An 11,884-nucleotide genomic window follows, 5' to 3' on the forward strand; every position below is an offset into this window, starting at 1 on the left:
TGAGTTACTCTATTTTAGAGAAAAAAATAGAGATATACATTGGGATGGTATAAGAGAATAACCATATCGATCTTACCTTAATTAAATCATATTATGATTGTGCTATATAGACGTCTGGATTGACTGAGAGGCATAACTATTTTGTTACTGCCGTAAGTATTAATTGTGCCTTTTGATTCTTGTGTTGATGTTGGAGTTATAAAAGCTCCGCAAGTTGTTCTTGTATGTTTTCTTGAAAGTGATAGAGACGCCCAGATAGCAATTCTTCTAAATTCAGTATTCCTATTGAGTATATTAATCTAAGATAACCTCCCTCACTTATTTGCAGTATCAAGTTGTTTAATCTAAGGGCATGCCCATTAGTCATCCTCAATTTAGTGTCTTTAACTTTTAATAATGTTAAAAAAAAAACAGTAATATAAGTTTAGATCTTCATTCCCTTGTTTTAATTTTTTTTCTCCTTCCATTAGTCATCTCCTAGTGTCTTATATAATTTTTGTTAAAAATGTGTTAAACTTCAACCAGATATCTCTAGCCTCATTATCGGGTTGAAGGCCAGCTTTCTCATCACCGCCAAAATAGGTAGCGTAAATTCGATGAGTCGGTAGTCAATAGACATGAGGCATGAAAACAGGGAGGTCTGTGTCATCATCTATTAGTGAAATATACAAACCAACAGAGAGAGAAGAATAACAAAATAAAATTAGAAATACTGTGGCTGGATATCTCAATGAGAAGCACAGACTAATGAAAACTGAAGAATCACTATACAAAATTGTGATATACTGTCGAAGGGAGGGAGACAATAGTTCAATGAATATCATGCACATTTTCTTAAATCAAGTAAACAAAGACAAATGTCCCTTTTCTGAATGTGTAGGAAGAAAAATATACTCTTTGATCCATAAGATAAGGTATTGCAAAATAAGATGGCAGTGGTTCTAATTACCTTAGTTAAGAGCTCCCAAGCCCATCCAATAGCTTCGTTCTTGAAATAATCTCCAAATGACCAGTTACCAAAGCATTTCGAAGAAGGTGTGATGGTAAGTATCTTTGCCGACATCGTCCAAATCATTATGCTTTCCACCAGCACGAATAACACTTTTGAGTGTTACATGCCCGAGTTAGCTTGCTGAGCTCCGTATTTGGGTCGGCGGTTCCCAAAAATATAGGCTTATACAGGTTCGTTCCTTGAAAAACAGAGAAGTTTCGAAGTCATTCATTTATCTAGTTGTGGCCAGACGCATCAAGATAAATTAACATACATAGTTAAGAATCAATAACAGGATGAATAAGGTCCTAACTTACAAAGGTCCTCAAGCACGAATAAGTCCTCAAGCATCAAAGACAAAAGACAAAACTAAACAATTGAAGAAGGAATAAGATATGAATAATCGATCCTAACTTCGACCAAAACAAAACAATTGAAGAATAATAAGTCCTCAAGCATCAAAGACAAAAGAGAACAGAACAAAGCCCTCCACTGAACTTATCAACTAAATACCAATTCGAGATAAAACCAACTCAATAGAATCTGAATTCCGTAGATTAACTAAAGACTAATTCCCAGTTTCATCGGCAAAAACAGATAAAACAAATCAATTGGAGGGTATTAATCTTTAGATTTCTGAGGCGATTAATACCCAGAATTAGCTCCTCAGAAATCAAAAGATTAATACCCATGGGTTGTGAATCAAAAGATCAAAAGATCAATTTTATCTGGAAACCGATGGGTTGTGAATCAAATTATGAAAAATCGATTCTTCCTTTCGACTTTGGTTTCTTTTGAAAGAGAGAGACAACCAAATGCAGAAAAAAAAAAAACCAAAAAAACCAAACGCCACCAATAGAATTTTAACACGTAGAGGGTCTGTTAGGGCATCTGTAGTGGAGATTACTCCTATGGTTACTCTTGTTAAAAATAAAAATAAAAAAATAGAGAGAAAAGTAAACAAAGAGTGACGTTTCTTGCTGGAGAATTTTGAGAATTCTTTGAATCCTTCTCGACTAACTATGGTCTTAGTGTCTTATATTTTCTCGGCAGAGACACAGCTTTCTGAAATTTAAAGATTAAAACTTTATTTTTTTTACAAAAAAAATTAATGAAATCTCATAGGTATAACTGATGGGAATGCTCTAAGCGTCCTGGATGTAAAATATACATATGTGAGAAATCAATCAATCATTAAACAAATAACAGGTAACCTTTTTTTTTCTAGTAATCAATAAAAACTTTACACGCAAATTAAAGTCTTTGTAGTAATCAATTGAAAAACAAAAGAAATAGGACAGTACCCAAACAAGATATGATGACATGTCACCATAATTAATGCGATTGAACGAACCGGTTAGAAGAATGTTGTTTTAGTGCTGCTATCGGATTCGGACCACCCCAAATTCGAATCTTATGTACTACTACACTTCACACGTATTTTTCACAAGAGTACCATGCTCCAATATAATTATTAACTTGAATCCATCTTAATGCACATCAGCACATGTTTGAAAATTAGTTACAATTCGATTAAATAACAAAATGAATCTTCACTCAAAACAAAATTAGATCCAAAAAAAAAAAAAGGATAATGGCATCATTCATCACAAACGAAGTTTTTATAAAAGGAGCTTCTTGTTTATTGGTTATTAATGCGTTTCAAATTGTTGAACTCCTCCTAGTTAGTGTTGTTGGAAAAGAGAAATCAAACTTATATGTTGGTTACTTGGTTATGACTGAGTGAGTAGTACTGATGAAGTATGTTCGAATTAGTTTTCACTGATTTGGATGGATCAAAATAACAAAGGGTTATCATATCATATCGTACGTAACTAAAAGGATAATATTCAGAAGTTGTTGACCCAACAAAACAAACGGAAAAGAAGATACAATTCAGACTATTTGTACCATATCTGGGTTCGGCCTATTTAGTATCAAATTAAAGGCCCATAAAACGAATTGTGAGATTTGAAATCTAACAACAAAACATCGTCAGATAGATATTCCAAAGTCAAAATCAGTCAACAGGAACGTGAATTTTAATTCCCTTTTTGGTAGTCGACAGGATCGGAGTCTCTTACTTACGAAGTTGGAAGTTTCAGTTGACTCTGTTGATCTGTTCTGTAAGCTCAGAATCTCTGATCTAGATCGATCGGAGTTGTGTGTTTTCGACTGATCTTGAAAGCTGATTAAATCTCTCGTCGAAGGTAAAAAAAAAACTTAGCTATGAACACAATCGTTGTTGGTCAGTTGCAGAGACAATTTCAAGACTACATCGTTTCTCTTTATCAACAGGTTTGTTTTTTCTCACCAAACTATTTATTATAATTACCACTTTTATGATTCTTGCAAAAAAGTTAGGGTTCTTGTTCATGTCATATTAGATTAGACGTGAGTTTCAGGGTTAGATATATAAGCTAAGTTAAGGTGTGGAGTGTGTGCATTTGATGAAATTTGAGGTTTTATCTGGTATGTGTTTTTTTTTGTTGTGAAGGGATATCTTGATAATCAGTTCACTGAGTTGAGAAAATTGCAAGATGAAGGCAGCCCTGATTTTGTAGCTGAGGTTGTCTCTCTCTTCTTTGACGACTGTGCTAAGCTTATCAATGACATGTCTACATCACTGTGTGTTCCCTTTTCTCTTAACTAACTCTTATTTATTGCCCTTCTCTGTTTTTATGTAATACCTTTTTCTGGAACTTTGTTTCTCTAATCCTCCTCCTTCGTTTTTGAGGTGTGTTTTCGTTGGACATGATGACAGCATTTTTATGAGTTTTATTATCGCATTAGGGAGCGGCCAGATCATGTGGATTTCAAACAGGTGGATTCAGGGGTGCATCAACTCAAGGGTAGTAGCTCCAGGTATATTAGTACTTCATAAAACTTATCTAGTCTTAAGACCACATTTTGTTTTTTAATGGCTTAGCCTCTGCTTTTGTTTGTACACCAGTGTCGGTGCAAGGAGGGTAAAAAGTGTGTGTATAGCTTTCAAGGAATGTTGTGATGTTCAGAACCGTGAAGGGTGAGTGTTGTTTAAAACAAGTTTGTCACTTTTTATCCCATGCTTGTCCATACAAATTGTTATTGGATTTGATTTCTAAACTATTCTTCTAATTAACACTTGTACAGGTGTTTAAGGTGTTTGCAGCAGGTGGATTATGAATATAAGATGTTGAAGACTAAACTTCAGGATCTGTTTAATGTGAGTTTTTTAAAACTTCTGTCTAAACCTACTTGTTCTGCTCGTGAATTATTTTTCTTCTGCAATGTTTTACTGAGCCATTTGCTACTTCTCATAGTTTTGTTTCTGTTATGTAATGTTGTTGCAGTTAGAGCAACAGATCCTCCAAGCTGGAGGTACAATTCCTCAAGTTAGTATGAATTAGACCGATGTGTTTCTCGATTATGCAAATGTTCAAGGCTGAATACGTGATGATACCGACACTCCTCTCTTAGTATTTATATATTGTTTTCGTTGTTGTTGTGTTCTATATTGATTGATGAGGTTCAGCAACACTGTCCCTAGCCAAAGATCTTGTCTTGTTTAGACTCTTAATTGAGTTATAAGAGTAAAATCTGAATTGTAAGTTTATAAATAGACATGTCCATACTCCATATGTATGTCTAGTTCTCTCTTTGGCCATGGTTGGCTTCAGGTTAAGTCTGGTGGCCAACCTGATATGAATGGTAATGTTGATACAATGATGATACTGGTGACTGTTTATGTTCTTTTGCATGAATTTGGTGATCCCTAATGACTCTGTGAGCCAAGTTGAAGAACTCCTTTGTTGAATCTGACGCACATTTTGTAGATTGTTAACTTCTTTCTCCTTGTAAGGGTTGGTCCGTTGCTGGTTATGTGACTTCTTCTAAAGTTGGGATTCTCAGCATCATTCTGAATCTGATCTACTCTAGTGGCTTCATGATTTTGGTTTAAGCCGTAAAGCAAAAGGGTATTAATTAGCATTTTCGTCGATTTGATTATGTGGGGAATGAATAATCAACAATGATTTGTTTGAATTATGAATAATGTACATCGTCTCTTTTATCAACTTTATTGTCATAGGGCTTACAGGACATGATTGTGACAATAGATTGGGCATGTCTTGTTAGGTATGTATTTAATATAATGTCCGAACCTAGAACTAGGAACGAAATAAAAAGAAGATGCAGAAGAATAATCATATACTGTTTATAAGTGGAATCAAAATGTGAAGCCATGTGTTTTATGGTAATCACTCGATGATGCATGTTAGAAAGAACAAAAAAAAGATAGTGTGAAGTGAAAGAGACTAACGTAACATTAATTGAAGGCATGGAGGCGTGTAACAACAATAATAACAAAGCTTTCCTCTCTTGCCATCATTTTATCTTATCCCTCTTCATCCATCATTCGAAGATTCTTAATGTCTCTCTCTCAACAAAGGTTTCTTAATTAATTTTTAGATATTTCTTATACTAACATGGTTGGTAATAGGGTTCTTAATTCATTAATATGAAGGATATAATAAATACTAAATCGGATTTAAAAGTCAAAGCGCAAATCTTCAGTCGGTTACTACTTACTACTAGCTAGTGATCTTACCTTCTCTGATGAGATGATTCGACTACACACACCAAACAAACACAGAGTCCCAAACCGAATGTGTTAATTATCTCGTGGTGGGACCATCTTATTCTTCTAGGGTTAAGACTTTTTTGATTTTGTTCATTGTGATTGGAACCTATTGCTTTGGCTTTCTTGCAAAGCCAAGTTTCTTTTTCGTAAATCCAATTTGGTCCACTACCTAGTCTCTTCGAGTGAATAGCAAAACCATCATCTTTAATAAATTTATTTATACATGGTTTGGTAATATATATGTTGATGAGTAGCGAAATCATTATTTGAAACGTCTTATACAATTCACGGCTATGGATTTTTTTTTTTTTATTAATTTCAGAAAAGTGTAGTTACACTTATAATAGAACTAATTATGTACATATAACATCAAAATGTAGAGATGAGAGGTGAGTTGGCAAATACCCAAATGGCAAAAGCTCATCGAGCTATCTTGTTGCTTGCGTATGTAGTGAAACAAATGTTAGAATTTGGTAAAGCGTTATAAATGTTGACCTTATGCATGTGTGTGTTGCTAAGACTTGTGGTCCAAGCTACTATTCCATTTTGTTTTGTTTTGTTTTTTTTTGCCTCGATTCATACAATGTTCTCATTTTATTGACAGACGTCAAGTTTTGTAATATCCTCAAACGAGTAAAAACTAGAGAACTAATACATGTACTCTTTTATTTTTACCATATTCCCTTTTTTTTCCTTTGGTTTTTTACTATTGGGAAAAAAATAATGCGAACTTTACGAGTTATATCTTTCTTTACGCCCACGAAACGGAAGGACCGTTTTGCCAGCTACCTTTGTCAAAAATAATTTATACAGTTGTTGGTATCCAATCTCACAAATCTTTCCTTTTTCCTTTTATCATGTTAAAATGTCATAGGTTTTTTTTTTTTTTTTTAATGTCTTTCTCTTATTTATTTTGATACATTCGTAAAATATCAAAACTTTATTCATATAATATAATTTACAAAGAAGTTATTTCTAAGATAATAACTAAACTAGGTAACAACTTGCACTATATGCGAGATAAATAGATCTAAAGAAAATTATTATAAATAAAATTATTATCCTAAAACCAATATTTGTTTGTGTCAAACATAATATTTAACTAAAGTTTTTTATTTATTATTTAAAGCTGCATTTTTTCGTGTAAAAAATACGTTCAACCTGTGAAATCTTTGAATGTGTAAGAGGTTTTATGGTAGAAAAAATATTGATAAAATGTTACTATTAAAAATCAAATTCATATCTCTTATGTTTTATTTTGTAATCATAATAATTTTGAATATTTCTTATATAACCATAACAACATATACTAAATTAATCGGTAGTTTATTATTTAATTTTATTATATGTTAGTAACAATTGGATTCTAAACTAAAATTTCTGAAAATAATCTAATTTATTGATTTAATATTTGTGATTAGACTATTTAAATCTTTTGAGTTAGTCGGTTAATTAATATTTTCTATAAACGACGGATTATTACCAAAAACAACTATTATGAAAAAAAAAATAATGAAATTCCAAAATCAACGTATTTGTGTAAGTATACATTTCACCTGTGAAATATGCGAACATAGTAAAGAAAATATTTATAAAATGTTATAATTTATGGCAATATATATTTTTGTGTGCTTTAAAAATCAAATTTATATTTATGGTTAATCGAGTAACTATAACAATTTTGCATAATCTAATAATCACTCATTTTAAATATATTATGATATTTGTTAGTACTAAGTTTATTTATAATTATAAGGGTTATTGTCTCATTCCTTTTTAATAGCACATAGATTAATAATGTACAATTATAATGTATATTCCTATTCGGTTATCAATGTTTCTATTTTTTAAATGACTAATCACACTAAATGCTGAGATTAATTAGTTTACATACTTAGATATATATATATATATATATATATATATATAATCACACATCAGATATCCCCTAATTTGTTGTCATTTTTATATTTATTTATGAATATATATAAATCTATATTTATTGAGTTGTTAAGTTTCTTTTATTGAGTTGGAGATAATTCAAGGGTAATATATTTCTTTTTATAATCAATTATAATAACTATTGAAAGCTTGTTATTGAAATTATTATGGTAATAATACTAACATAAAAAATAACATTTTGTTTTTATATGATTTTGTTAACAAGTTATATGTTCTTTATTTTTATTAACTTTATATTAATTGATGTTTTTATAGTCTTTTTTAGAATATTTTACTTATATTGATTTTAAGAAATCAATATAAAATATTGATCTTAAAATAAATATAACTTTGAGTTGTATATTTATAAGTAATTTTTAGTGAAATTTTGCCTTAAAATATTATGTAATTATTTAATTAGTTTGAATATGTGATATTTCATTTTGTGTGAGAAATGATGATATGTACATATCTAATTCTTTATCAGTTAATTGTTTTTTTTGGAAAATATAGTAGTATGTTAATGTAATTAAGTAGAAAATTTAAGAATATTATGCTACGAGCTGCATAGAATTCTCTGGCGGCGGCACATCAACTTTTTTTAAGAGTGTGTTTCTCTATATTAAAATAAACAGGGATCATACACGAGAAACAAACATTTTTCAAAACAAACGCTTTTTGTCGCAAGATTTGTTGGAAGTGGATACAGAAATTGCACACATTTATAAAATGTGTAGGGAGAATTCGTTTTTACCTTTTTGACTAAAGATTTCATCTGTTACATTGACCATATTGGTTAAATATAAAACAATAAAATATAAATAATAATTAGAAAAGGAGAAAACAAAGGTGGTGGTGGTAGTACAAAGAAGAAAGTAATTATCGAACCAGAAAGCTGACGTGTCACGGAAGTCTCGCTCGTCCAAGCTGTCAACTCACTAAAACAGTGAAACTGACTGAAACGCACACAAAACTCACGTGACGACACTTTCTTTTACCAAATTAGACCACCTCTCTTACCGAGCCTAACCTGCTCATCTGAAGTCCGAACCTACTACTACATATGGCTCGGACAACCGTTTTACCAAATTTTATTTTTTTTTACCTGTTCCCCATAAAAACCACTGATTAAAAAAAAAAGGAGGCACCTTTTCTCATGTATTCACTGACACAACCCAAATGTATAACCTTTCTTAATTTAGGCATTCTTATCAAGTTTTTTTGTCCGACCTTCATTAACTTTTTTTCATACATCGTCGTCTTCTATCACAAGCCACCAAAGAAAGTAATAAATAATAAACGAACAAACAAGAAACAAGTGATAGAATAAGGAAGACAATACTAGAAATTATCATTTTGTAATACCGTATAATTGTGTACTTGATTACTGCTTTTAGTATATTTGATTAGGTTTGATACCATGTTAATTTGGTCCACAAACCGTGTCCTCCTTCTCTGTGTATTGCATTATCAATATATATAGCTGCATTACAAATTACAAGTGAATCAATATAAGTAAAGTAATTACACGGTATCAGAAGATAACTAGTCTTTTTTTTTTTTTTTTTCCTATACTAGCTAGCAAGAAGAAGCAGACGAAGAATATTCATTTCTTTGTCTTTGTGTGTTGTTGTTTGGCTTCCTCCTCAAGCCATTTTGTTTACTCTTTCTCTTCTCTCGAAAAAGCCTTTCTTTTATCTTCTCTTCCGCCATTAAAGCTCTCACGGAAGCTCCCACGAGAACACCTTATTTCCACCACATAAACCAGACTTTTCCCACTCTCACGAGATATCAGAATACCAAACCCATTTGCTCTGTGCTTTTACAGCCAGCTTTGTCTCTCTTCTTCTCTTCTCTCTCTCTCTCTCTATATATATATATATATAGTCTCTGTTTCTTGAACCTTCAACGGCTACTAAGCTTCAAGAACAACAACAAGAAGAAGATGAGATTTACAAAGTTGATTTGGTGTTTGATGTTTCTGGTTCGACTCGGGTTCTTAACTGAGGCCATTCTCGACCCGGTTGATTTCTTGGCCCTGCAAGCCATTCGTAAATCTCTCGATGATTTGCCCGGTTCCAACTTCTTCCAGTCCTGGGATTTCACCTCTGATCCATGCGGCTTCGCTGGCGTATACTGCGACGGTGATAAAGTGACTACTCTCAATCTCGGCGATCCTAGAGCCGGCTCACCCGGTTTATCTGGTCGGATCAACCCGGCTATTGGCAAACTCTCTTCTCTCATCGAGCTCTCCATTGTCCCCGGTCGAATCATGGGTGCTTTGCCGGCAACAATCTCGCAGCTCAAAGACCTTCGCTTTCTCGCAATCAGCCGGAATTTCATATCCGGTGAGATTCCGGCGAGTATCGGCGAGGCTCGCCGTCTCAGAACACTCGATTTGAGCTACAATCAGCTAACCGGAACCATCTCTCCGTCAATCGGATCCTTACCGGAGCTCTCGAGTCTGATTCTCTGCCACAATCACTTAACCGGATCAATCCCACCCTTCCTCTCACAAACCCTAACCCGAATCGATCTCAAACGCAACAGCCTCACCGGCTCAGTCTCTCCGGCGTCTCTCCCTCCGTCCCTGCAGTACCTCTCACTCGCCTGGAACCAATTAACCGGACCTGTAGACCGGGTTTTACTCCGGTTAAACCAGCTCAATTACCTCGACCTCAGCTTAAACCGGTTTACCGGTACAATCCCCGGTCGAATCTTCGCCTTCCCCATCACAAACCTTCAACTACAGCGCAACTTCTTCTACGGTTTGATTCAGCCGGCGAATCAGGTGACGATCTCGACCGTCGATCTCAGCTACAACCGATTCTCCGGCAGCATATCTCCGCTTCTCTCGAGCGTAGAGAACCTCTACTTGAACAGCAATCGTTTCACAGGCGAAGTTCCGGCGAGCTTCGTGGAGAGGTTGTTAGCGGCGAGTATACAGACGCTGTATCTGCAGCATAACTTCTTGACGGGGATACAGATAAGCCCGGCGGCGGAAATCCCGGTGAGCAGCTCGCTGTGTCTGCAGTATAACTGTATGGTACCGCCGTTACAAACGCCGTGTCCGCTTAAGGCCGGCCCACAAAAGACTAGGCCCAGTACACAATGCAACGAGTGGCGAGGGTAATTTCGTAAATTACTCTTTCTCATATATTATTGGTTTTTTTTTTTTTTTTGTCAAAATATATTTTGTTATAGTTTTTGAGGGACATCACACAGTCAAAGTGTTTCAATGTGTTAAAAACAAAAAACAAAGTCTTAAAGAGAAAGAAACGATTCGTTTATTCGTTAGGTGACTTGGTTTTGTAGAAGTGAATAAGGATTCTTCTATATTGATGTGAGGATGAAGTGTAGTAAGATCCATCTTCTTCTTTCTTTTTTTTTTGTGTATTGAAAACTGGAAAATGACGTTTCTGTTTTATCGAAGAGTGTTGATTATATTTTCATGAAGGATATATATTGTTTGACAAAATACATAAATCAGAAAATGACAACTTATAAGTTGTTTTTATTCAGGAAAAAGATGTGAAATCTATAGTTAAACTATGCAATTCGCAAAGTTTTAATCAATTTAAAAGAATCAATTCTTATTTTTGGTTCAAAATTTGTTACGAATATTAAGGAGAGTAGTCAATTTGAGAAATAAGAACTATAATTATAAACACATTTATAATACTAATATGGAATATGGGAATATATGCTTTTAAGTTTCAGACCTCATAAAGTCATAATAACTATTGATTTTTTTTAAAAAGATAAATTTAAAAATTAGAAAAGTAGAAATGTAGAATAAAAGAGGAAAAATGAAAAATAAATAAATTAAAGAAGAAAAAAAAAGGGAATATGAATGTGATGGTTTTGGCCTTTGTGGTCAGGTAGCTTCTTCAAGACTTTGAAGGGGACGAGGTTCTTTTGTTCTTTTAGGACAGATATTATTATAACGCTAACAGAATTCACATTTTCTTTTGTTTATTTACTTTATAACTGAGCTCTCTTTAAATGGTATATAGTCTTCAATGTTGATGTTAACACTCGACCAAATAAAAAAAATCATTGTTGTAATTTGTAATAAAACTCTTAGTAATATATACAGAGAGTGAAATACACTGAATGGATCATCTGTGAGACTGTGACTATGTGTATGTGAGGGTAATGGGAAGAAGAACAATATGTTACCAGAGTAATGTGACTAAACTTTTTTATCCCTTTTATTTATTGATTTTTTAAAAAATTAAAATTTGCATAGAAACATAGGTTTTGAAGGTTGACATTTGGGTGTATGTCCTTTTTACACCAATGTTGTTTTTTAATACGCGGCCCACCAA

General features: G+C 33.3%; 2 protein-coding genes and 1 long non-coding RNA gene across 4 annotated transcripts; 2 read left to right on the forward strand and 1 right to left on the reverse strand.

Moving 5' to 3' along the window:
* Positions 1-745: 745 nt before the first annotated feature.
* Positions 746-2,133, reverse strand: LOC104760741 (uncharacterized). 2 transcript variants are annotated; one of them, XR_763001.3, is made up of 2 exons: positions 1,309-2,133; positions 746-1,190 (listed from the first exon to the last, which is right to left on the reverse strand). It is a non-coding gene; the product is annotated as an uncharacterized LOC104760741 (long non-coding RNA). The 2 variants fall into 2 exon arrangements; XR_015588136.1 differs by having other exon boundaries at positions 1,644-1,822.
* A 728-nt stretch (positions 2,134-2,861) lies between these two features.
* On the forward strand, positions 2,862-4,734 carry LOC104760724 (histidine-containing phosphotransfer protein 5). Its single transcript, XM_010483688.3, has 6 exons — positions 2,862-3,289; positions 3,489-3,619; positions 3,785-3,856; positions 3,945-4,016; positions 4,124-4,196; positions 4,324-4,734. The coding sequence occupies exons 1-6, from the start codon at positions 3,221-3,223 to the stop codon at positions 4,378-4,380; spliced, it is 474 nt and encodes a 157-aa protein (XP_010481990.1). The 5' UTR covers positions 2,862-3,220; the 3' UTR covers positions 4,381-4,734.
* A 4,212-nt stretch (positions 4,735-8,946) lies between these two features.
* Positions 8,947-11,009, forward strand: LOC104760757 (uncharacterized). The gene has a single exon (XM_010483717.3). It carries the CDS (start codon positions 9,499-9,501, stop codon positions 10,684-10,686), a length of 1,188 nt encoding a protein of 395 aa, XP_010482019.1. The 5' UTR covers positions 8,947-9,498; the 3' UTR covers positions 10,687-11,009.
* The last annotated feature ends 875 nt before the right edge of the window (positions 11,010-11,884 follow it).

This window comes from Camelina sativa, chromosome 3, assembly GCF_030686135.1.
Source record: "Camelina sativa cultivar CO46 ecotype springtype chromosome 3, ASM3068613v1".
Lineage (NCBI taxonomy): Eukaryota > Viridiplantae > Streptophyta > Magnoliopsida > Brassicales > Brassicaceae > Camelina > Camelina sativa.